This window comes from Lutra lutra, chromosome 9 (genome assembly GCF_902655055.1).
Source record: "Lutra lutra chromosome 9, mLutLut1.2, whole genome shotgun sequence".
NCBI classification, from domain to species: domain Eukaryota; kingdom Metazoa; phylum Chordata; class Mammalia; order Carnivora; family Mustelidae; genus Lutra; species Lutra lutra.
In genome coordinates this window covers 49,153,691-49,178,485 of record NC_062286.1, presented here as the reverse complement: position 1 = coordinate 49,178,485, position 24,795 = coordinate 49,153,691, and the positions used below count along the sequence as shown (strand labels likewise).

The 24,795-nt window shown below is 36.2% G+C and overlaps 1 protein-coding gene across 4 annotated transcripts in view; it reads right to left on the bottom strand.

The window, feature by feature from the left end:
- Positions 1 to 3,275: 3,275 nt before the first annotated feature.
- GCFC2 (GC-rich sequence DNA-binding factor 2) overlaps positions 3,276 to 24,795 on the bottom strand; it is a 45,531-nt gene continuing 24,011 nt past the window's right edge. For 2 of the 4 annotated variants that reach the window (XM_047745623.1, XM_047745624.1), the window contains exons 10-17: positions 23,542 to 23,741; positions 21,571 to 21,721; positions 16,193 to 16,314; positions 12,009 to 12,085; positions 9,546 to 9,612; positions 7,619 to 7,765; positions 5,544 to 5,668; positions 3,276 to 4,740 (exon numbers count right to left, since the gene is read on the bottom strand). In XM_047745623.1, coding sequence (XP_047601579.1) covers positions 4,605 to 4,740; positions 5,544 to 5,668; positions 7,619 to 7,765; positions 9,546 to 9,612; positions 12,009 to 12,085; positions 16,193 to 16,314; positions 21,571 to 21,721; positions 23,542 to 23,741 — 1,025 coding nt within the window. In that variant the 3' untranslated portion in view covers positions 3,276 to 4,604. Of the gene's footprint in view, positions 4,741 to 5,543; positions 5,669 to 7,618; positions 7,766 to 9,545; positions 9,613 to 12,008; positions 12,086 to 16,192; positions 16,315 to 21,570; positions 21,722 to 23,541; positions 23,742 to 24,795 lie in introns of those variants that run through there. The other 2 variants (XR_007130084.1, XM_047745625.1) reach the window with 2 other exon arrangements.

Sequence of the window (24,795 nt, the reverse complement as noted above, 5' to 3'; positions counted from 1 at the left end):
TTTAAATCTGTGGTGTCTTTGGGTCTAAAATGAGTTTCTTGCAGACAGCAAATCGATGGGTCTTGTTGTTGTTTATCCATTCTGATACCCTGTGTCTTTTGGGGCATTTAGTCCATTTACATTCAGGGTAACTTATTGAAAGATAAGAATTTAGTGCCATTGTATTGTCTGTAAGTTGACTGTTATTGTATATTGTCTCTTCCTTTCTGGTTTGTTACTTTTAGGCTCTCTCTTTGCTTGGAGGACCCTTTCAATATTTCCTGTAGGGCTAGTTTGATGTTTGCAAATTCTTTAAGTTTTTTTTGTTTGTTTGTTTTTGTTTTTGCTTTTTTGTTTTTGTCCTGGAAGCTTTTTTCCTTCTATTGTCAATGACAGCCTAGCTGGATATAGTATTCTTGGCTGCTTATTTTTCTAATTTAGTGCTCTGAATATATAGACCTCTTGTCCTGAGCTGCTTTTAGGATTTTCTCTTTGTCACTGAGACTTGTGAGTTTTACTATTAGATGATGGGGTGTGGACCTATTTTAAGGGAGGTTCTTTGTGTCTCCTGGATTTTGATGCTTGTTCCCTTCCACAAACTAGGGAAATTCTCTGCTGTAATTTGCTCCAATATACCTTCTGCCCCACACTCTTTCTTCTTCTTCTGGGATCCCAATTACTGTAATACTGTTTCATCTTATGGTATCACTTATCTCTCAAATTCTCCCCTTGTGGTCCAGTAGTTGTTTCTCTCCCTTTTTTTCAGCTTCTTTATTCTCCATCATTTGGTCTTCTATATGACTAATTCTTCTGCTCCATTTATCCTAGCAGTAAAGAGCTTCCATTTTTTAAAAAAGATTTTTAAATTTATTTGACAGAGAGATCACAAGTAGGCAGAGAGGTAGGCAGATAGAAATTGGGAAGCAGGCTCCCTGCTGGGCAGAGAACTCAACGTGGGGCTCAATCCCAGGACCCTGAGATCATGACCTGAGCTGAAGGCAAAGGCTTAACCCTCTGAGCCACCCAGGCGCCCCAAGGGCTTCCATTTTTGATTGCACCTCATTAACAGCTTTTTTGATGTCAACTTCATTGGATTTCAACTTGGTTAGATTTTATTTCTCCAGAAAGGGTTTTTATTTCTCCAGAAAGGGATTCTCTAGTATCTTCTATGCTTTTATTTATTTATTTTTAAAGATTTTATTTATTTATTTGATGCAGAGAGAGATCACAAGTAAACAGAGAAGCAGGCAGAGGGGAAGGGGAAGCAGGCCCCCTGCTGAATAGAGAGCCTGATGTGGGGCTCAATCCCAGGACCCTGAGATCATGACCTGAGCTGAAGGCAGAGGCTTAACCCACTGAGCCACCCAGGCACCCCATAATTTCATTAGACTTTAAAAAAAATGGTTAATATTTTTTAAAGTTATATAGAAGATGGCAGTAAGATGGCAGAGGAGTAGGACACTTAAATTTCGTCGGGTCCCAGGAATTCAGCTAGATAGTTATCAAACCATTCTGAACACCTACAAACTCAACAGGAGATCGAAGAAAAGAATAGCAGCAATTCCAGGAACAGAAAAGTGACCATTTCTGGAAGGTAGGACAGGTAGAGAAGTGAATCCAAGGAGACATACAGGAAGAGAGACTGCAGGGGGGAGGGGCTGGCTCCCAGCAAGCGGTAGAGCAATGGAGAACAAAATCAGAACTTTTAGAAGTCTGCTCTGCAGAGGCATGATGTTGCTCCAGCGGCTAAGCAGGGGGTGGAGCCCTTGCTGAGACAGTGTTGTCTCGGGACCTGCGGAGTCACAGGGAGCCTGCCTCCCCCTGACCGCCTCCCCCCCCCCGCCTGCCTCTCTGCCTACTTGTGATCTGTCAAATCTTTTAAAAAATTGTCTAATGAAATTTTGATATGAATAGCTAACTATAAATACATTTAGGGAGAATTGACACTTTAACCAAAGTTCGTTTTCCACTTCATGAACATGCTAGGTCTCTCCCTTTGTTTTAAAAACATCATTTCAGCAATGCTTTTTGCTTTTTAGTGCAGAGTTCTTGTATATCTTTCTATAAATTTGTTTCTAAGTAATTTATGATTTTGCTGCTATTGGAAAGCTAGTTTTTAAAATCTGTTTCCAGTCAGATTACCAGCATGGTCTGGGCATTGATTTTCTAAGATCTTGCCAAATTCATTTATTCTTGGTTTTCTTTTTTTGTGGAAAGCATAAGATTTTTTTTTTAATGTAAACAGTCCTGTCATTTGTGAGTGACTATTCAACTCTTATGTCGCAATCTTTATGCTTTTTTTCTTGACTGATTGTTCTGTAGCCATACAGTCCTGAACAGAAATGGTGAGAGCAGACATCCTTGGTTTGATTCAAATTTCACCATGACATATATGACGTTAAGCGTAGATGTTCTTTTGCAGATGCTCTTTATCAGACTGAGGAACTTACACTCCCAGGTTTGTATTGTGAGGGCATGCTGAATTTCGTCCAATGCATTTCCTGCAATTGAGATGATCATATGGTTTCCTCTGTTACTCTCTTCATAGATGAATCCTACTGACTGGACTTTCTAATGTTAAACCTTGCCCTCCTAAAAGAATACCTATTTAGTCAAGATGTATTATCAACCTTTTTACGTGCTGCTAGGTTCAGTTTGCTAATGTCTGAAGGACTTTTATTCATATGTTCATGAAGAATATTGGTCTGTAATAATTTTTTTCAGGTTTTTTATCACATATGGTATATTTGATACAGCTACATAAACATTTTGTCACAGGCCTAGGAAATGCAAAAATCAGTTGTTTTGAGGTATTTTTTCAAGGCATTTTTGGGTTCCTAACAATCAAGAGCTTTAAAGTCATCTTTCTGATTCTGTAAAAACTTCACAGTCTTTATTGTGAAAAAGGTAAAAAACCCAGGGAGAGAACTGAGATATGAATTTCTAACTCAAGATTTTGTTCTTGCTAGTTGTGTTCCTCCCTTTCATTCCATCCATTCCACAGAGGGGACAAAGAAAAAAACCTGGCCTGGGGACTGAATTAAAAGCAAGTTTCACATATGTTTTTGAATATCCTCAATTAGAGTATATGATGGATAAAAATCTTGAGGTTCAAACACTAAGTATAATGAAGTCCAGTATAATGAAAGGTAGTTAAGCTACTGGGAGTTTAAATCAATTTGTATTTCTGAAAGCAGTTCTAACATTTTCCATTTTACAAAAAGAGAAATCTCTCTGCTCAAATAAAAAACATAGGGAACATATCTAAGACATCTTTAATTAAAAATGCAGAAGTGTTAGGAAAGTTTCCAAATGCACATTTTATTAATAAAAATTAGAAACTTCATATGCAATAACAATGTCACTTATGTTAACACACGTTTGTAAGCAGAGAAAAGGTCTGAGAGGGTAACATTAAAATGAAAACAACAGTTACCTCTGGGACAATAATTGTGCAGGAATTTAGGAATAATAGTTTGAATTTCTAGAAGAGATTCCATTCCTATAATTCGTGTAACTAAAAGAAAATTTAAACTATTCCTACTAGTGAATCACAAGTCTTCACTGCAGTAGAAATAACACATCAATCTGTTAAAATATACACCAACTTCAAAACTAGAGGTGATAATGGCAGAAGCCACATGCTCAAATCTTTTATAATCAAAGATTTCCTGATTATCTTTGGGGCAATAATTTATAAAATACATATTCAGGGTTGCTCTTGAGTTATTTAACGAATAGATTTATGAAAAGATTTCTCAAAATGAGAATTTACTAGTAATTTTTTCAATTTCTTTTCAATTACACCAATATTTTATTAGGAAGTTTATAACCTGTTCTGAGTATTTAAAATAACTGTCTCCTATCTAAGCCTATCACTAATGAAAAAACAGTAACAAAAGAGTAGTCAAGTACCTAACAACTATGATGACCTTAGCACACTAAAAACATCATACACAAAATTAAAATAAAAATGGCAATGAGGAAACTATAACGTAGGACAGGGAAAACAGTATCTTTAAAATATAAAAGGTTCTGACAAATTCCTAAGATGAATGGGTTATTAAAAAAAAATTACAAATAGCGAAAAAGAAAAAAAAAGTACCTTATCTCTAATAGCCAAAATGAATAATTAAAATAAGATTTTTTATAGCTACTAAATCTGCATGGAGTAAGAAAAAAAGGTAATACCTATCCTGTGGGTGGAGGGGGAGGGCAGTTTCACTGGCCTCTGTTACAGTAGTTATCAATAAACCTTAAAATGCCTTTACTCAGTTAATACTTAGCAAATACTTCATTCCAATTAAGTTTTACATTTTAACTTATTTGTAAACAGAGATAGTTAAAGTGAAGAAAACTAACAGATGTTTTTATGGTGCAGTTCAAGACTCGCCAAAGCCCAGACAGCAAGGTTTCTTCAATTTCTCTCTTCAACTGGAAAAGTGAGAAGAATCAAAGGGACTATGTTAAACTCTTAATGCTCCTGTGTGCTTAATTCCTGCAACCACCACAGGGGGGCAGCCTTTCACGATACCAAAAGGTAAGGGGAGGATTGAAGGATGGGAGTCCTGCTCCACCTGACCCCTAAGCAAAGGAGGCAAGTATGATTATATTAAAATCTCATGTTAGTACTTTCCCATAGTTTGTTCAAACTTCTTTACTGATTTCAGATCGTCTAGGTTATACTCTTCTATGAAGGATTCTGCTTGATTCAAAGCTTTTATTTTCACTAGAATAGGAATTATTTCTTTGACTTCATCCCTGAAAAACAAAAAAAGGTTTGAGAGCATAGTGAATCATTAGTGGTTAATCTGAAACAAAAATTTTAACCCAGTATCTAAAATAGCATAAAATATTCAGACGTTACCTTCTCCATACAGCATTCAGCTGTAGTTATTAGGGGATGTATGCTGGCAAATTTTAATGTGAATGATTAAAAAGCAGTTAAATATACCATCAGAAAGCTCATGGTAGATTTAAAGTTACGGTGGGTGTGGGGCTATCAGCTTGTAAGGACTATGATGGGGGAGCCTCGGTGGGAATATTTACCTACGGATGCTACAAATCTGTGTTTTTTATTTAAAAAATGTTTAAACTTTTGGAGAAGTGGTTTACCAGAACACCATTGTACACCTAGTGGCATTAATGGCGCCCCTGGACACTTAGTGCTGTTAATGAAACATCCAGAAGAGATTCTTGCTATTGCTGGGTAAAGGCAGGCTGCAGACCTGTACTTAAACAATAGTTGAGATTTTAAAATGGCCAGGAAAATGAAAAACATGATTAGTAAGAGGCTTCTGATTTATAGTTTCCTAAATTCTCCTGTGGTAGTTTTCTGGAACTTATTTTAGAAGAGATTTACATTTAAAAATATGAACTATTAGGCATGAGGTGTGAGTATAAAATAGTGATTCCAAAGGTTGTGCATGAAAATACTAATTCTATAGTGGTAGTCTCCATAGACTTTTAAAAATAGAGTAATAAGTACAAATTTTTCTAAAAATTGCTGAGTGTAAAATAGAATCCTTGAACTATGCTTATGGAGATACAAATATGCAAATTACCTGAATTCACTTCTAGATAATTTATGTGCAGACTGCAACAAAAACTGGATGAAGTTTTCTAGCTGGGGAATAGACGTTCTCATGGCAGAATTTTGGAACCATTTTTCTGGTAAATACGCTGCTATCTGTTAATTAAAACACATGGTCAGTTTTTAGTAACAGTTATCTAAGGCTTTTTGCTAACATCAGTCCATCTCATTTAGCCCTTTATGGTTATGGTAGAATAAATTTCGAGAATTTTTCTTTGTCAAAGTTTATACATCTTAAAAGGATGAGAATGTCCTGCCACTTTTCTATTTCTGGTAGTAGACTCATGGTCAAAGAGGACTAAACTGAACCTGAAATTTATAGCATGGACGATGAATTCAATTTTTGGGAGATAATGCAGTTTAGAACTGTGTGATATAAAAACAATAGCCCAAAAAATCATGATGGGTTAGGAACTGCTGTCTAATTTCTTATGTTGTTTTTAAATTTATAAATGTTTTTCTATATTCTTAAAACTGACTTATCTGATGAATAGACAATGTTTTTGGATAGAGTGTTGTTTCCAACTCTCTATTATAAATAATGCTACAATATTCTTTGTACTTAAACTCCGATAAAGAAACAAGCCCCAAATAGGGTCATTTGCTCCTTACAATAGCAAACCCAAGACCTGAACTGCAGTTTCAACTCATCCCAGGAATGTCACTTTTAAACAGAGTTCTGCATAGGGACTATAGTGAGGTCTGTATAATAAAAACCATGCCATTTTCCTTTCCCCAGTAAGACCCTGTCCCAGCCTGAAATAATCCTTTTCTTTTGCTAACAGTTCTCTTGTCTCACCTTCTTTCTTATGGAACCCTTTCATTTTGTACAACTCCTCAGAGGATCTATTTGCTAGATGGAATGCTGCCTGAGTCACAGATCCTTAATAAAGCCACTTAGATCTCAAATTTACTCCATTGCATTTTCTCACAAATTTACATGTGCATCTCTGATTTCTAACTCAACAATTTTACTTCAAGGAATTTATCCTAAGTCAAGGGGTATGAACTTTAAAGGTTTGTACCCATTGTGCCAACTCTATCGAGTTCTAGCCCTCATTCCACCAGTGAAGACTGTCAGAACCCTGGCATCACCCATTCTAGGTGCCCCAGAAATAATGTGCAATTGTTTCCTCATGCTTATGACACGAACTAGGAAATAACAGCAAAAAAACAAACAAACAAACAAAACCCCTGGCCAGCATAACTGATAAAAATAATACCCTTTCTATGTTATTTTGCATTCTCTTATTAGTACTGTTGATCTTTTCCATGAGTTTAGAAATTATTTTTACATATTCTGTTTTTGGTGAATTTCCTGTTGCATGTCTTTTTGTCTATTTTTAACTGGAATATCTGCTCTGAATTGTTTACTAACTTTAAAGAGCTTTTTTAAACAGGTGGATGTTAATCCTTCTATGGATTATAACTTTTATTTCTCAGATTTCCTTTGAACTTTTAATTATAGAAAAGGAGAAGGAATAACTGGTCACCCCAATGAAACTCCTTCAGTTTTAACAATGATCAAATAATCTTGATACCTTTTAAATGTTTTTAAATTCACTGAAGTTTTATACTTTCATTAAATTTTTTCACCATTTCTTCTCTTTTAAGTTCAAAAAGATACATTTATCCTCTTAGTACAGTATTTTACAGTTTCTTTTTTATACTTTATCTGAAATTTATACTGGTATTTAGTGAAAGTTGAGGATTTAACATTCTTTTTGTAAAGAGTTAACCAACTGGCCCAGCACCATTTATTAAATAATTTTTCTTTTCCCTGCTGGAGATAATTCAAACTAGTATACAAATCCTTAAATACTGAGAGGTTGGTTGCCTTTGGGTTTCTAGTCTATTAAATTATTATGAGTACCACAACAATTTTAATTATTCTGTTACGAAATAGGTTTTAAACTTTTTAAGTAATCTCTACACCCCAATGTCATGACCTTGAGATCGAGTCATATGCTCTACCCCCTAAGATAGCCAGATGCCCCACAATACAGACTGTATTAATTGAATTTTAAAAAATAAAATTACACTGACCTGGTTGCACTTTTTAACAACATCTGGCCCAGGTATGGCATTAAGAAGAGCTATAATAAGGTAACGATTTAGCAGCTTCCCTAGTCCTAGTTCTTGCAAGGTGTCATCTGGGAGGAGTCCATTCCAAAGAAGAATATTGCGGAAGAGCTAAAATAAAATAAAGATTAAGTGACTGTGCAGCTGTTTCCCCTAAAGGAAAAAGGTAGTAGTTTCCAACAAACATAAAACATTGGTCTATCAATTTTACAATCACTAGAAAACATTTCTGAACAAATACCTAGTTCTTTACAACCTCCATATATTTGCTCATCATATTTCTTAGGACTATCACCCAACATCATCTCAATCTTCACTGGACCCTTTCCAGATCAATAATCTTCCTCCTCGATTCACACTCCCAGAGTCTGGGGTCATCGGGTGCAAGACCGCAGGACCCAAAGATTCATAAAGGACTGCTGTTAAAGTCCGTGTCACTGTTACTAATGTGTTATTCTGAGAAACTCATTGCTCTGATACATAAGATTAAAAAACATGAGATTCTAATAAAACTAACATTAGTTGCCTTTCCTTCCTCTAAATCCATATCATTGTGAATTTTATGATTTCCATTTTCTTTCCAGTACTATATTTATTACTCTAACATGCAATCTTTCTACACTTTGTGTCCTTACTGACATTGTTCCCTCTTTCTGGAAAGTGTTTTCCCTGATTCAACCACCTAACAAATATGGATTCACCCTATTAAAAACTAAGTTTGCTGAGGTCACCCAAGACCCTCTAATTGTCAAATCCAGTAAACATTTTCAGTCTTTCTCCCAAGTCTCTTGGGTGGTATTTAATACTTTGTCTTCACTCTTAAAAATTCTTTGCTTACGGGGCACCTGGCTGGCTCAGTGGGTTAAAGCCTCTGCTTTTGGCTCAGGTCATGATCCCAGGGTTCTGGGATCGAGCCTCACATCGGGCTCTCTGCTCCACGGGGAGCCTGCTTCTTCCTCTCTCTCTCTGCCTGCCTTTCTGTCTACTTGTGATCTCTGTCTGTCAAATAAATAAAATCTTTAAAAAAAAAAAATTCTTTGCTTAGTTTTCATGATGCCATCCTCTTGTGACCACTCTAAGTTTCACAATAAATTCTAACGCTTATTTGAAGACTTCACTTTCTCTGCCTGCCTCATGTCCGTTTCCCAAGGTTGTGTTGTTAGCCTTCTTCTCATGCTTCATGCCATTCCTCCTAATACTGCCTCCATGTGGCTGACTTCTCAATCTCCAACTCAGATCTGCCTCCTGCAGTCCAGACGTCTATCTATTCCTATATTTCCCCCCATAGATTTCAAGTCACCATCTGAAACAGACCTTTATCTTTCCTTCAAGCCTGTTCTTCCTGTATTCCCTCCAAGTTACCAAGCTGCCAAAATCAGAAACTTGGCTAGCACCCTGGTCTTCACATGTAATTATAATTTAGTCATCAAGTCTTTTCAGTGCTCCATCCTAAGTATCTTCTGAACCCAACTTTTTACCATCTCTCCCTCTTACCACTGACTTAGTAATGACTTCACCTTTTAGACTAGGAGTCGGCCAACTATGGACTGTGGATTAAATCTAGCTTGCTGCCTGGTTTTGCAGAGCCGGTAAACTACGAATGACCTATTATTTTGAAATGATTGGGGGAAAAAAAAACGTATTTTGTAACATGTGAAACTTAAGACATTGACATTTTTGTGTCCGTAAGTAATGTTTTACTGAAACAACCATGCTTATTTGTTTACATATTGTTTATAACTGCTTTTATACTACAAGGCAGAGAGCTGAACAGTTCAAAGGACATTCAAAGCAGAAAATATTTACTATCTGGTCCTTTACAGAAGTTTGATAATCTCTACCACATATTAGTAAACGAGAAAAATTTTATTTTTGTAGTTTTTCTACTTACCTTTATACCTGACCAGAATTGCCTTTCTTGGAACTTTGAATGTGGTGATGTTTTGTTTTCTACAGTGCTAATTTGAAACCAAGAAAGAACAAAATGCAAACTGTTAATCTTACAGAACCAGGGTTTAAAAAACTCTTTTTTTAACCAACCAAATTAAACTTTAACACATTAATAGAATGTAAGTAGATATCAAAATTACAATTACATGTACACTTTGATCCAACAACCCCATTTCTGAGAATGCCTTCTGGAGGTATACTTGCACATGTACTGGTTGGCGGGTCTATAAAATTATTCACAGCGCTGTTGGTAATGGTTTTTCACTCCCATGCCCACCAGTTACATTACATTATATGAAGGCAAATTATGCAGCTTAAAACATGAGGAAACTACTCTTGTGATGACGTGATCTCAAAGATATACGAAGTCAAAATAAGGTATAAGACAATGGTTACAAATGTACCTTCTCTGCTATAGAATGATGGGGTGGGAATAAGATTACAGCATATATAAGTATTTAATTCTAATTACATGACAAAATTATGGAAAGGTAAAAAAATTACTAAAAGTGATTATTATGTGTATGGAAGAGGAAGGGCAAAAACTGGATGGAGGGCAGGAGGGGAGGGAGTAAGACTCCGTTTTAAATATAAATTAAAATATACATACTCCTACTACTCATACTTCTGAACCATATGAATAGATTTCTTATTTAAACATTATACCACAAACTTTAACAGGGAATAATTTTTACATGCAGGTATCTCTTCACAATTAAATTAGCCAGAAAGCTCAGAAGTTCCTTTCTTTTCTCTCCACAGAAGCTCTTCCATCCTGTGAACACTCACTGGATCGCTTTAGTTCATGATCCAGTACTATAAACTGATGTCTTTTTAGCAAATGTATAAATATGCTTCAGATACTACTTCCTTCATGATACTGTATATAGAACCCTGAAGATTCCACCAAAACTACTAGAACTAATAAGTGAATTCAGTAGTCACAAGATATAAAATTAATATACAGAAATTTGTTGCATTTCTATACACTAATAATGAAGTAGCAAAAAGAAATTAAGAAAACAATTGCATTTATATCTGTACTGAGAAGAATATAATACCTAGAAATAAACTTAACCAATGAGGTGAAAGACCTGTACTCTGCAAACTATAAAACATGGATGAAAGAAACTAAAGACAACATAAAACACACGGAAAGTCAATTCCATTCTCGTGGATTGGCAGATCAAATGCCGTTAAAATGTCCACCCTACCCAAAGCAATCTAAAGATTTAAGGCAATCCCTATCAAAATACCAACTGCATTTTTCACAGAACTAGAATAATACTAAAATTTGTATGGAACAACAGAAAATTCGAAACAGTCAAACCAATCATGAGAAAGAACAAAACTGGAGGTGTCACAATTCCAGATCTCAAGATACACTACAAAGCTGTAGTCAGAACAGTACAGTACTGGCACAAAAATAGACCCATAGATTAATGAAACGGAATGAAGACCCAGAAATAAACCCATACTTATATGGTCAATTGATTCTACAATAAAAAAAAGGCAAGAATATTCAAAGGGGAAAAGATAGTTTCTTCAACAAATGGTGCTGGAAAACTGGACCACCTTCTTCTGCCATACAAAAAAAAAAAAAACTCAGAATGGATTAAAGACCTAAATGTGAGACCTGAAAACCTAAGAATCCTAGAAGAGAGCACAGGCAGTAATTTTTTTTGGCAACAGCCATAGCAACATTTTTCATCTAGGAAAAATATCTCCTCAGGCAAGGAAAACAAAAAAAAAAACCCTACTTGTTTCCTAAAGTAAATCCATAATTCACAGAGTTTCTAGCTTTCCGTGTCGGCACTGTTCTGAGCATGCGTTTCATCTTCATAGTGTCTTGTGAAGTAGGCATTAATACCTCACTTTACATACAAAGACACTGATGCACACAAGCCCAAAGTCAAATATCTAGTAAATCTGGGCTCCAGAATCTGGATTTAACCACTCTGCGATGCCATCTGTCATGTTCTTAACATAAAAAAACCAAAAAACACCTAAGTCCAAGTGTGTCAGGTATCATACATGGCATGAAAAACTGAATTATTTTGCTGAAATCCCAATTTGCTCCTTATTAGGTGTATGTATATTTGAGAGAACACTTAATTTTTTTTTTTTAAGATTTTATTTATTTGACAGAGATCACAGGTAGGCAGAGAGGCAGGCAGAGAGAAAGGAAGGGAGGCAGATTCCCTGCTGAGCAGAGAGCTCGATGCGGGGCTCGATCCCAGGACCCTGGGATCATGACCTGAGCCGAAGGCAGAGGCTTTAACCCACTTAGACACCCAGGCGCCCCTAGAGAACACTTAATTTAGTTTCTTTTGCACTACATTCTTAAATTTGTGTTACATGATTAGCTATTTCATATAATCTAAAAATCAAAAGCTCTTCTTACCTCTTTGGATACAGAGGAATAAAAACATCATCTTCTATTGCTTTCTTCATTCTCACAACAACGGATTTAAGTAAGTCCTATTATACAAAAACTTAAAAGTATCAGTGATAGCCATAGGTAGAAGTCTATTTACCAAAAGTAGTAATTTTAAAAGTATAGTACAAATTTGTACTATACTGTAACAGAATCAGGTGTTAAAATCACTATCAATGAGGTAAAAAGAAAACTTTATTCACCCATGTTGGTGCATACAGCTGTAGCTAGTGCATTTTCATTGTTGTAGGGCATATTCTGTCACATGAATACTAATGATGGGATATTCAGGTGTTTCCAGTTTGGGAGCTATATTACACACAATATTGTATAAAAGTTCTTTTCCATTTAAAATGCATCATTTCGAATGCCAGCCTTGACAAATATTTCCATATTGTTTAAATTTGTGTTTCTTAAAAACAGTTCTCTAAAAAGAAATGCTATAAAGGACATTATTGAGTTAAATGTTGGAAGTGGGATATGGATGGTAGATTAAGTATATGAAGTTTACTGAAAATGGTAAGTGTCCCATGATTATGTAACAAACATATATATTTTTTTTCCCTCAGACTTTTTATTCTTAACAAATAAGCAATTTACTCACAAAGTGTTCAGGAGAAACAAACTGTATATATATATACAATGGAACAGCAGATAATAAAGCATAATAGAGCAAAATATTAATGACAGGTGAATCTGGGTAAAGGGCCTATGAGTATGCTATTTTTACTCATGAGAATTTTCTGTAATTTGACATTATTTCCAAAAATTTGTTTAAAACAAACTCATATATTTTTAAACTCTGAGCTCATTAACTTTTTCGAGTATTCAAATACATTATTTTGTAGGGGGAAAAAGTTCTCCAAACAGTAAAGTTTTAATGACCACAGACACACATACAAACACACTCTGTATACATTCTTTAGCTTTGAAAAGACTCTAAAAGCTTTAGCTAGTAGTTTTTACAGTGCTTCAAGTCCATTTCTTTTATTTATGCAGTTGAATGTCTGAATACAGGGGTAGGACATAATATATATTCCTTTCACACTGTATACTTGGAGAGTTAGTCCATTTTCTCAGTATTTGAAATCCCTTTGAATACTATTCTACTATCTCTAAGTCTATGCAGAATTCCTAGCTTTGTGCCATTGACAAATTTTATTAGCAGGCATTTTACAACTTCATCCAGTTCAATATTGAACAGGGCAAATATTGAGAAGATACCTAATACTAAGACTTCCCCCAAAGGTAGCCACGTTCCTCTTGGTCCAGTATTCTATAACCATACTCTTACCAGTTTCTTGTACCTAACTGCACATTGCTAAGCTTCTTTCCCCATTTAATCCACAGGAACAATTATAACATAAATACACTACCTACTCTACCTGCACAGTACTTTACTCATCAGTGAAAGTAACTGAGATAATATGGGACACTTTGCTTCAGTAAGCAATCACCTGCATTTAGGAACCCTATCAGTGACAGATTATAGTAATTACTACTTTTTTTTTTTTTTAGGTGTTCATAATCTACCTCTGTAATAATCTATTTTAGAATCTTATCAAGAATCAAAACTATTCTCAACCAGACATTAGCTTATAGAATCATTTGCTGCTTACTTTGAAAACAAGAACTATGCTGTTTGAGTCCATTATTCTAGAATCTTTTTCATTCTCTTCAATTTCTTACACATCACTGAAAAAACAGAGTGATCTCACTGGCAAGGCAAACTGTCTCAGTAGCCAGGAACACTACAGTTCAGAGATTCTTATGTACGAGTGACTATGCCACACTCAGGGAGTGTTTTACAGTGTCTGGAGAGATTTCTGGTTGTGGAGAGTAGAGAGCACTACTGGCATCTAGTGGTTAGAGGCCAGGGAAGCTGCTAAGCACACTACAGAGCACAGGACAGCTTTCCACAGAATTAACTTGCTCCAAATGCCAAGACTGTTGAAGCTGAAAAATCCTGATGCAGTCCAGTCTCCTACTAGTTACACAAAGAACCCATTTTCCACCTTCATTTTGGGAGGGCTTCCAGAATAAAAACTGCTGGTATAAGAACTTCATGAGTGGATCTGCAACACTTTTGAAATATTTTAGTTATTATAAATTACAAAGTGCCAGGTCTACCGCTTAAGACCCAAGTGACCTTTTACAAGGGACATGGCCCTCTGGGCCCCAGCTTCTTCATCTGTAAAATGGAGTTAAAGTCAACACATTCTACAAGGTTGTGAAGATCAAATGAGACAATGTGAAAGTGTTTAGTAAATAGTAAAGCACTATTTATATTTAGGTTACACTTACATAGTCCCATACAGAGAGCAGATATAAGATTCCATATCTACTTCCTTGTGGCTCTTATCTACTGATCCTGATTCAATGCTCTGTAACAACACAGAATAAACCCACTCCTTCTTCAAATAAAGAATCTTCATGTGTATCTTTTTCTAAGTTAAATAGCTCTAATTTCTGAAATGATTTTCAAGTTGTATGTCTTTATCCTATTGGAGCAAGGTGAAGATGCTCTCACCCCCATCACAGTTGCTATATGTTCAAATCCTTTACTTTCCATTGGGCTCAAATGCCACCTTAAACATTTCACAGTATTTTATCTGGGCTGCACAGGTTGGGGGAGGGGAGGAGAGGCAATGTGGTCAGTGACACGAGCTTAGGCTTTAAAATAAGATTTAGGTTCAAATCCTAGTTCTAATTCAAGGTATTACTATGAACCAGTTTCTGAGACTGTATCTTCATCTGTAAAATGAAGCTATCACCCATTTTTTAATAGAGCAGTTAGAACTAAGATGACACAGGAACAAGGTCCAAGAGAGTTTCGAAGTACATAGCAGGAATTAAATAATTGTTCCTTGTCTTCCCCCACTTCTCACTTCCTATTTTAAATAACATTATTTTTTCATTTTTAACGTAGACTTCACGCCCAACGTGGGGCTTGAACTCATGACCGAGACCTGAGCAGAGAATAAGGGTTGGAGCTTAACGAACTGAGTAACCCAGGCGCCCCTTAAATAACAATTTATGCACATCTTATTTCCTTTAAGATCACATGTTGCTTGAAGACAGAATCATGCTGGTTTCCCTCTTCTCCCTCTTCTTACAGCTTTCCTCCTTCATAAATTGTGCTAAAATTTAATGGTGTTCAGAATATGAATGGGACATGCCTCCTTGCTTCTCAACCACTTTGCTTATTCTACTCTGGACGCTCTCCAGACTGTCCATCTCTCTCAATTTCCTTAAAGCTCAACATATATTTGATTTACTGATTTAACTGTATGAATATGTGACATTCTCATCAAAAAACAGAATGACAAAGAGGAGTATCACAATAAAAAAAGATTTAACACATTCTCACCAAAGCCTCTAAAAGATCTCTCCTTAGGTCTTATGTTGAACAAAACTCAATTCTAAATAATGGTAAGATGAAAATCTATCCTACTAAACTTTTTTTTTTAAGGTTTTTTTTTTTTTTTTTTTAAATTTTAAGTATAATCTACACCCAAAATATAGGGCTTGAACTCAGGCTTCAAGATCAAGACACACAAGCTCTACTGACTGAGCCAGCCAGGTGCTCCATATTCACTGAACTTCTGGAATTCTTAAAGAGATAACTGCTCTTAACTTTGGCCAATTACAAGTAACTAGTTAATATAATGAATGTTAACCTAATTTTAAAATTATTATTAAAGTGAAGCCATAATACCAGATTATTGCTGAAAAAAAAATAAATAATTATTTTTCCCTCTTAGAAGGAACAAATTTGCACTAATGCATTTATGCCTGTTCATCTCTGCAGGTGCAAAGTATAATCACAAACCTGAAAAATGGCTGGCTGGACCATGGGAACAAAAATCAGACCACGGAACAGAGAGGAATAAACTAATAATATAATAATCTGGGTCTTATTACGTGTATGTGTATCCTATAATTAATAATGACTGTCATCCCTTTTAAAGTGTTCATAAATATGAAGGTATATTCTTTCATCTTATTATCAAAAAGAAGAAAAGTAAATCTATTTCTCCCCAAATTGTTATTTGGTAATTACTTCATTTGCATCTTCTGTAAACAAAGATTTAGAACAAAATTACATTAATCTATAAATAAAGACGTTTATTAACTCTAGAAATTATTACCTGTTTGCCTTTACTAACTTCATTTGCACAAGTGGAAAGTTCTTCAAGAATCACTCTGCAGTGTGTTATTAAACTTGTTGTCTGTGAGGTCGACAAGGGATCCCAAATGAATTCTACAAAGTCTGAAACAAAAGTTTCAGTAGTGTACAATTTATTTACTAGATTGCTTTGCTTTTCATGTATAAACAGCTGAGGCCTTTAGCTAAGACTCCCATCATATGCAATTTAAAATCCATGCCAATCATTACCATTATGTATTTGCATACATCCTCAATTTTCTTGTCCTTTTGGGCTCTGTTAAACTTGTTTAACTCAACCACAGACCTAGTTAAATTAAAACTACTTGTCACCGAGTCTGGGGCTCCAACCATGTCGCTATATCATGGCTGGAAAAAAATATACTTTAAACTTATCACTGTGAAACTCCAGTGAGCCCTTCATGATGCCTAGTAATCATGTTTCCCTGGCCCATTCCTCCTCCCTCTTATCCAGATGATCATTTCCTGTCCTTTTTTTCCTCCTTGCTCTCTCAGTTAATGGACTTGACTCTTCCAGACAACTGTTTACCTTTTCTTTTCTCTTCCCTTGCTCTCACCCTCATGTTGAGACTTCCTCAACTGATGAGAAAGCTGAAGAAAAATTCCATAAACTACTGCGGAATCTACACACCTACCTACATCCATGCCCACATACTCTTAATTTGTCTTCCATTCTTATGGTTGAAGCTCCCAAGCTCCTCATGAAGGCCAACCTTTTCTTCTCAATGCCTTTGGATTGCTGGAAGACACTGTTCCTAGAATTCTGCCCTCTTAACTTCGTATTGCCATCACTTCTACTGGATCTTTCCCATCAGCCTACAATTATTCACTTATACTAAAAATAATCCCTCCCTTGACCCTTCTTTCCCCTCTAATATTGCCTTATTTCTTTCCTTCACTTTACAACAAAATTCAAAAAACTGTCAAAACTGTCTAATTTCTTTCCTCCTATTAACCCTGAATTCACTTCAATTAGGCCTTATCTCCAACCATTCTACCTAAACTATTGCTACCATTGGAGATGACCTTCACCTTGTAAAACCTAATGGTTGATTCTAGTCCCCATCTGATTTATCAGCAACAACGGGAACAGTTCACCACTCCCCTTATAAACATTTCTTTTCTTGGCATCCAGGATAGCATTCCTGATTTCCCACCTATCTCTGTGGTCTCCTTTGCTGGCTTCCTGTCATCTCTTTGATTAATAAATGCTGGAGTACCTCAGGACTCAGGTCACTTACCTTCTCTTTCCTATCGACATTTATACCCTTAGTATTTAAAGTCAGTTTTGTGGCTCTGTCATTGATGTGCTGATAAATTACAAATTTATGTCTGCTACTTGGCCCTCTCCTTTAGACTCATGTATTCAACAACCTAGTTGACATCTCTACTGGGATGACAGGCACTGCAAACTCAACATTTGTCAAACTAAGCTCCTGATAAGACCTCCTCACTCTAAACATGCTCCTCTCAGTCTCTTCCACTTCAGGAAATGGCAACTCTGTCCTTCCAAATGCTTGGGCCCAAACCCATGCAGTCACTCTTGAATTCCTCTCTCTCTTGCTCCATATAACCAATCGATTAGAAAATTCTGTTAGTGCTATCTTCAAAATGTATGCAGAATTCAACCACTTTTCAGAACCTCCACGTTTAACACGCTAGCCTAAGCCAGTATCATCTGTTGCTTGGATTACTGCAAAGGCTTTCTAAATGGTCTGCCTATAGTTCATTCTCAACACAATAACCACAGTGATTCTGTTAAAATGTTAGGCAGACCAATTACTTCTCACTCTTTCACTTACAATTAAAAGTGAAGTCCTGGGGCGCCTGGGTGGCTCAGTGGGTTAAAGCCTCTGCCTTCGGCTTGGGTTGTGATCCCAGGGTCCTGGGATCGAGCCCCACATCAGGCTCTCTGCTCAGCAGGGAGCCTGCTTCCTCCTCTCTCTGCCTGCCTCTCTGCCTACTTGTGATATCTCTCTCTGTCAAATAAATAAATAAAATCTTTAGGGAAAAAAAAAAAAGTGAAGTCCTTACAAATGATGATAAGAATCCATATAATGTAGCCCATGTCATTTTTTTTTAAAGATTTTATTTATTTATTTGACAGACAGAGATCACAAGTAGGCAGAGAGGCAGGCAGAGAAAGAGAAGGAAGCAGGTCCCCCGCCAAGCAGAGAGCCCGATGCGGGGCTCAATCCCAGGACCCTGAGATCACGACCCGAGCCGAAGGCAGAGGCTTAACCCACTGAGCCACCCAGGCGCCTCCCCACATGTCATTTTTTAAAAAAAGATCTTTTTTTTTTTTTTTTAAAAAGATCTTTATTTTGGAAAGAAATAGATAAAATCTCAAGCAGACTCCATAATGAGTGTGGAGCCCGATGTAGGCCTCGATCCCATGACCTTGAGATTATGTCCTGAGCTGAAACCAAGAGTCAGAGGCTTAACCGACTGAGCCACCCAAGTGCCCCAGCTCTTGTCATCTTGTTAACCTCTTTCTGTTCTCTGCCCATCCTCACACCACTATAGCCACAATGACCTATGTGCTATTTTTCAAGGTAATCAGGCTGGCTCCTACCTCAGGTCCTTTGCATTTGCTGTTCCCACTGTCGTGGATTCTGTTTCCCCAGATATTCTTAGGGCCCACTTCTTCCTTTCAGAATCTACTCAACTGTGAACTTCTTAGGAAGGCCGTCTTTGGTCAATCTTTTTTAAATTGCACTCCTCTTTGATAATTTGTATCCCTTTCTCTTACTTTTTCATCTCAGCCCTCATAACTAACATTTTCTAGATTTTATTTGTTATCTGTCTTTTTTGCAGAATGTAAGCTCCAGGAGGAAAGGGATTATTATTTTGTTCACTAATGTATGTGCTGAGTCAATAACAGTGCCTGATACCAGGCAGACTCTTGTAAAATATAAGTTAAATAATAGAAAAAATGAAATAGGTAAAAAGAAAAAAAAAGACAAAAATAAAACAGTGACTTCTCAAGCATCTAGACTTCTTCTTTTTAAAAAATATTTTATTCAATTATTTGACAGAGAGAGTGCATGAGAACACAAGCAGTGGGAGCTACAGAAGGAGGGAGAAGCAGGCTCTCTGGTCAGCAGGGAGCTCGATGTACAGCTTGATCCCAGGAACCCAGGATCATGACGTGAGCTGAAGGCAGATGCTTAACTGACTGAGCCACCCAGGAGCCCCTAGAAGTTTAGGTTTCTAATAACCTTAGAAATATTTGGTCAACTAATACCGAGAGCCTATTATGTGCCTAGTGTTCAATACAAAAGGCACAGCAATGAATAAGATTAGGTAGGTAGCTGCCTTTGAACAACTTTGTCTAATGGCAAATACATTTACAAAAACAATTATAATTCAATGTGTTGGTGTTACCGTAAGTATGAGTTCAGAATGCTACAGGAACCCAGAGAGGTATGTGTAAATCAGTTCCTAAAAGTGATGTCTATACTGAGTCCTGAAAGATGAAGAGGAATTAGCTAGGAGGAAGAGGTGGGGCTGGGAGGTTTGCCAAGTGGATAGAACATAGAAGATACAAAGGCCTAGGAAGAATATAGCTAAAATGTAGTAGAGGAAAGGATGAGGAAAAGAAGGAATAGAGCTTAGCAAGAGATGGGGCTAGAGAATTACTAAGCAGAGATGTGATTCTGAAAGGCCAAGAAAGCCATGTTAAAGAGTTGAGGCTTCATCCCAAGGGAGAGTTAAGAATGATGAAAGTGTTTTAAGTGAGTTATGACAGAACCAGACTCACATTTTAGACTCACAAATTACACTGGCTGTAGTACAGAAAATAGATTAGAAAATGGCTGGGGGGACCCAAACCAGATGTGGCTATTGCTTATATAAGGAAGCAAGAAAAAGGAAAGAGTGAATAACTTGAAAATTCTGGTTTGAATACATGGGTAGATGGAGATGCCGTTTTCTCGACAAGGAACACAAGAGGAGTACATCTGCAGCAAAGATGGTAAGTATGACTTCACATGTGCACTGCGAGTGACTGCTGGACATCCAAGTAGATATACTTCGAAGGTACTTTGATAAGAGAGATCTGGACTTCCTCCAGTTCTTTTGGATTTAAAATTGCATAGAGCAGCGCTATCTGAAGCAACTTTCTGAATGATGAAAAAAACATGTTATATCTGTAATATAGATAGCTATGAGCTACATATATATAATTATTAAGTATTTAAAATGTCATTAATGTAACCGAGCAAGTAAATTTTAATTTTACCTAGTTGAAAATTTTAATAATCACATTTAATTACTGGTTACCACACGGAACAGCACAGATACAGATGTCACTAAAGGAGTGCATGAGATTACCCATGGGGCTCATGAAGAGTACAAGAGGATCCAGGACAGAGCTCAAGAATAAATATATAATATTAATTTCTCATAATTCTACTTATTTGAGGGACTGTTTAATTTTAAGTGATGTATTTAGAGTTTTTTTTTTTTTTAAAGATTTTATTTATTTGACAGACAAAGATCACAAGTAGGCAGAGAGGCAGTAGGAGGCAGGCTCCCTGCTGAGCAGAGAGCCCGATGCGGGGCTCGATCCCAGGACCCTGGGATCATGACCTGAGCCAAAGGCAGAGGCTTAACCCACTGAGCCACCCAGGCACCCCTGTATTTGGAGTTTTTAAAAGAGTACTTATATGAGGCATACATAGTCTGTGCTACCATTAACAGAGCTAGGTAAGAGTAGTAACTTTCTAATACAACCATGACTGTACTGCAAGATACATGGAGGAAAATCTTTAAAGTTAGCCAAACTGGCTAAGAAGCAATACAAAAGTAGTTGTTTCACTTTTTAAGAATTGTGCAGCCTTTGCTATCCGAATCTGTTCTCAGGGACATGGCGAAACAGTTCCTTATCAAGTACAATTTCAGATGAAACAAGTCTTCAGACTGAAGCAAATAAGCATCAATGCTAAGTGCAGATGTGAGGGAGATGTAGTAAAGTTTTTTAAAGAAAGAAATAATAAGAAATGGGGTAAAGTCAAGGGAAAGGAAGAAATCCTACTGTAGTAGGAATGAAAGTATATCACTAATAAATGACTCAGATGTTATAAAAGTAACACTAATGTCATAAATGCTAAAGGCTAAAGGCTGAAGAATACTAGCAGTCTGGTAGCCAATCACTTGTGCAAAGAAGCGCTCCTTAATTACCTTCAATTATGACATCTATTGATTTCTACTGCATTTTACATTTCCCTGTGTTCAAAAACTTCTAAAAAAAAAAATCTGTGAATATAACAGAAATTAATGATCTTAGACTCTGCCAGAGAATAATTTAATTTTACCAAGATTACAAAGCAGTAGTACCTGTAAGTCGAGGAATAATTGTTTTGTTGATGACAGCAGACAAGATCTTCTTATCAGAACTATCCTCCTTCTTTGAATCTTCCATACTGCTAGCCATAAATTCTTCTATAGATGTGAACCACGGCATCTGTTTTAAACCTATGGCATCACACTTATAAATAAAATTATCAAAATTATCAATACATTCTTAAACATTACTTTAAAATAGTTATATTTTTGAGTAATCACTGGAACCTTTCTGAGAATCAAAAAAGAATAATTCCACATTTTAAGCCCCTGTATTTAGCACACTAAGACTAGGCAGGATGACATGACTAAGATTGATGTCTGAACGTATGACAAGAAACTATATTCTATCCATTGTTTGTATGACAAATTCTCCGAAAATGCCCACTGTGTTCAGAACCTGCCACACTTTACTTTTGGGAACAAAATATACATTTGTAAGAATAGTACTTAAAATAACCTGGAATTTGTTTATAAAAATTCATTTACTTCATGCAAAATTCATTTCTGGCTCCCTCAATTCTCATAGGCACAAATGTGTTTTTTACAGGTGGTTTAGCTTAATAGGCAAGTGGCAGATGGCAAATTATTATTTGTTGAATGCATGAACAGATCAGCTGAGCGGTTAACACCTATGCTGCTGTTCAACCAACTACTTATTTTCTTAGGGATAAGCTTAGCTCCTGTACTATGAAGACTGCATGGACCTGAACCTAACACAGCAACAGGCATGCATGACTAGGACAGAGAAAGATAAAAGGACATGGCTCTGTCTCCTTTAATTTGTCCAATCTTTATCTTTGGTTCTCTATTCCTTCATTTTCTCATTTGTTTCCTTACTAGATATATTCACATGGATGTTCCACTATTAATAAAACTATCAGTAAAACTTCCTTCAAAATCTTTTTCCCTCCGGAAAATCCCCATTCCTATTAATGGAACTACCACTGCTCTAATAATACAGAATCAAAACACTGGGGCAACCTTTTGATGTGATGATGTGTCAGAGTTATTCTCAGTATTTTACTAATTCTTTCATTGTAATTCCAATATAGTTAACATAGAGTTGTATTAGTTTCAGGTATACAATATAGTGATTCAACACCTCCATACATCACCCAGTGCTCATCAGGACAAGTGCACTGCTTAATCCTCATGACTATTTCACCCACTCCCTTGTCCCCCTCCCCTCTGGTAACCATCAGTTTCTTCTCCATGGTTATGACTCTCAGTGTCTCTTTCTCTCTCTGTATAATAAACCCTTCTCTCTCCTTTGTCACTATCATTCTGTGTGAGGAATTTACTACCTTGGACTTGGTGTAGAGCGGTAGCCTTTCAGTATTATATCCACCTCTTATTTCCCTTCTCTCCAAGTTAGCCTGCTGCTAGGGCTTCCTGAAACATTACTCTCATAATGCTACTCCTCCCATTATTTACCAAGATAAGTTCCTATCTCTTAATTTAGGATCTGAATCTCTATGTAGTCTCTAGCTCCTGAACTGTGATTTCTCCTTATTCATTTTTACAAAAAAATTTTGTCTCCTGTTTAAATCTTCTTTATTCTTCCAATCCTCATTTCCACTCCCCCTCCTCAATGCAGCTTTCCAAACCAAATTATTACCAGTATATCATCTCCAACTTCAGAATTCTTGGTACGTATGTCAAATTCCTCAGGCCAAAAGCTAACACTACCTTTACATTTTTAAGTCATTTAAAAAGATATCAAACTTATCATAGAAGAAGCTAAAAAACAAAAAACAAAAAAGTTTCCTTTGCAGATGTTTAGTGCTATTCGGCCTTAAAAATAAAGGGGGAACCAAAAATAAAAAAGATGAATGCAAACTATTACCCCAAAGCACTAATTATCAATTCCAACTCTATGTATTTTAAAGCTAACCTGATAACAAGGGCATTTAAATAATGAACACAACAGAATTATTTCCTTTATATGTTAAGCTTAAATACCTTAAGAGGATTCCAATCAATCAGCTGAACTCGGATTAAGGGATTTAAAAGCTTCGGTATACACAAACTAATGAATGCTTCATAATAAGAATCAGGATACTTTTCTCGCCATTGTTGAAATTTCAACAAAATATGCTGGATATTACAAAAATCATCATGTACATCTTCAAAAATCTTCTTATGATCCTGTGAAATGTCATCTGTAAACAAAATGAGTCTCTGTATATAATACATTTTAAGTTTGTGACCTTTGTTTCCTATAAACAGTCACGTACAACGATGTATATGATCAACTGAGCTGAAAACTTTCCTTTGATATTAACATAAATTAGTTTTTATTAAGAAAAACGCTTTAATAGCCATATAGACACTAAGGAACTCCACCACTTATAGAGTCCCTGTTACGTTAGCATCATAACTATCTTCTCTACAAAGCAGGTATTACTACCCTATTTACAGACAAAAAACAAGCAAACAGGGTGGGAGGTTGGGGGCACCAGGTGGTGGGTATTGTAGAGGGCACGGATTGCATGGAGCACTGGGTGTGGTGCAAAAATAATGAATACTGTTATGCTGAAAAAATTAAAAAAAATTAAAAAAAAAAACAAGCAAACAAGCAACATGAGATTCAGGGAGGTCAATGGATCTGCCTAAGATCACACAGAATACAGTCCTTCTTCAAACCTATCTATTTAACTCTAAGGCCCAAATTCTTAAAAATACACAATATTTTACCTTCTCATATCACTACAATTTTTAAGTAACGTCTACCCAAAATGTGGGGCTCGAACTCACAATCCTGAGAACAAGAGTTGCATGCTTTAGTGAATGAGCCAGCCAGGAGCCCCTAAATTTAACTTTCCAATTAAAAATGATGATATAGAAAGTATGTTGTAAAAAAACGAAACCAAAATGTCCATGGTTCCTTTGTAAAAGATGAGGAAGACTGAGGGAAAAAACTATAAAGATGCAGAACACTCACAACGTTCCTCCATTTATCCCATTTTTTCAGAGGTAGAAAAAAGTCTTTTTTTTTTTTTAAATAAATGCTAATCCCAAAGTAGGGGCTCAAACTCACAACCCTAAGATCAAGAGTCATGTGCTACTGAGCCAGCCAGGTACCCCAAGAAAAGTCTAAAAAGGAAGAAAAAAATGTATTCTTTTTTCCTGAAATTTCCCAACAATTTTATATATATATTGCCCTTATGTATTTAAGTGGAAGCACAGTAAAGCATTTCCTACCATTTTAATATT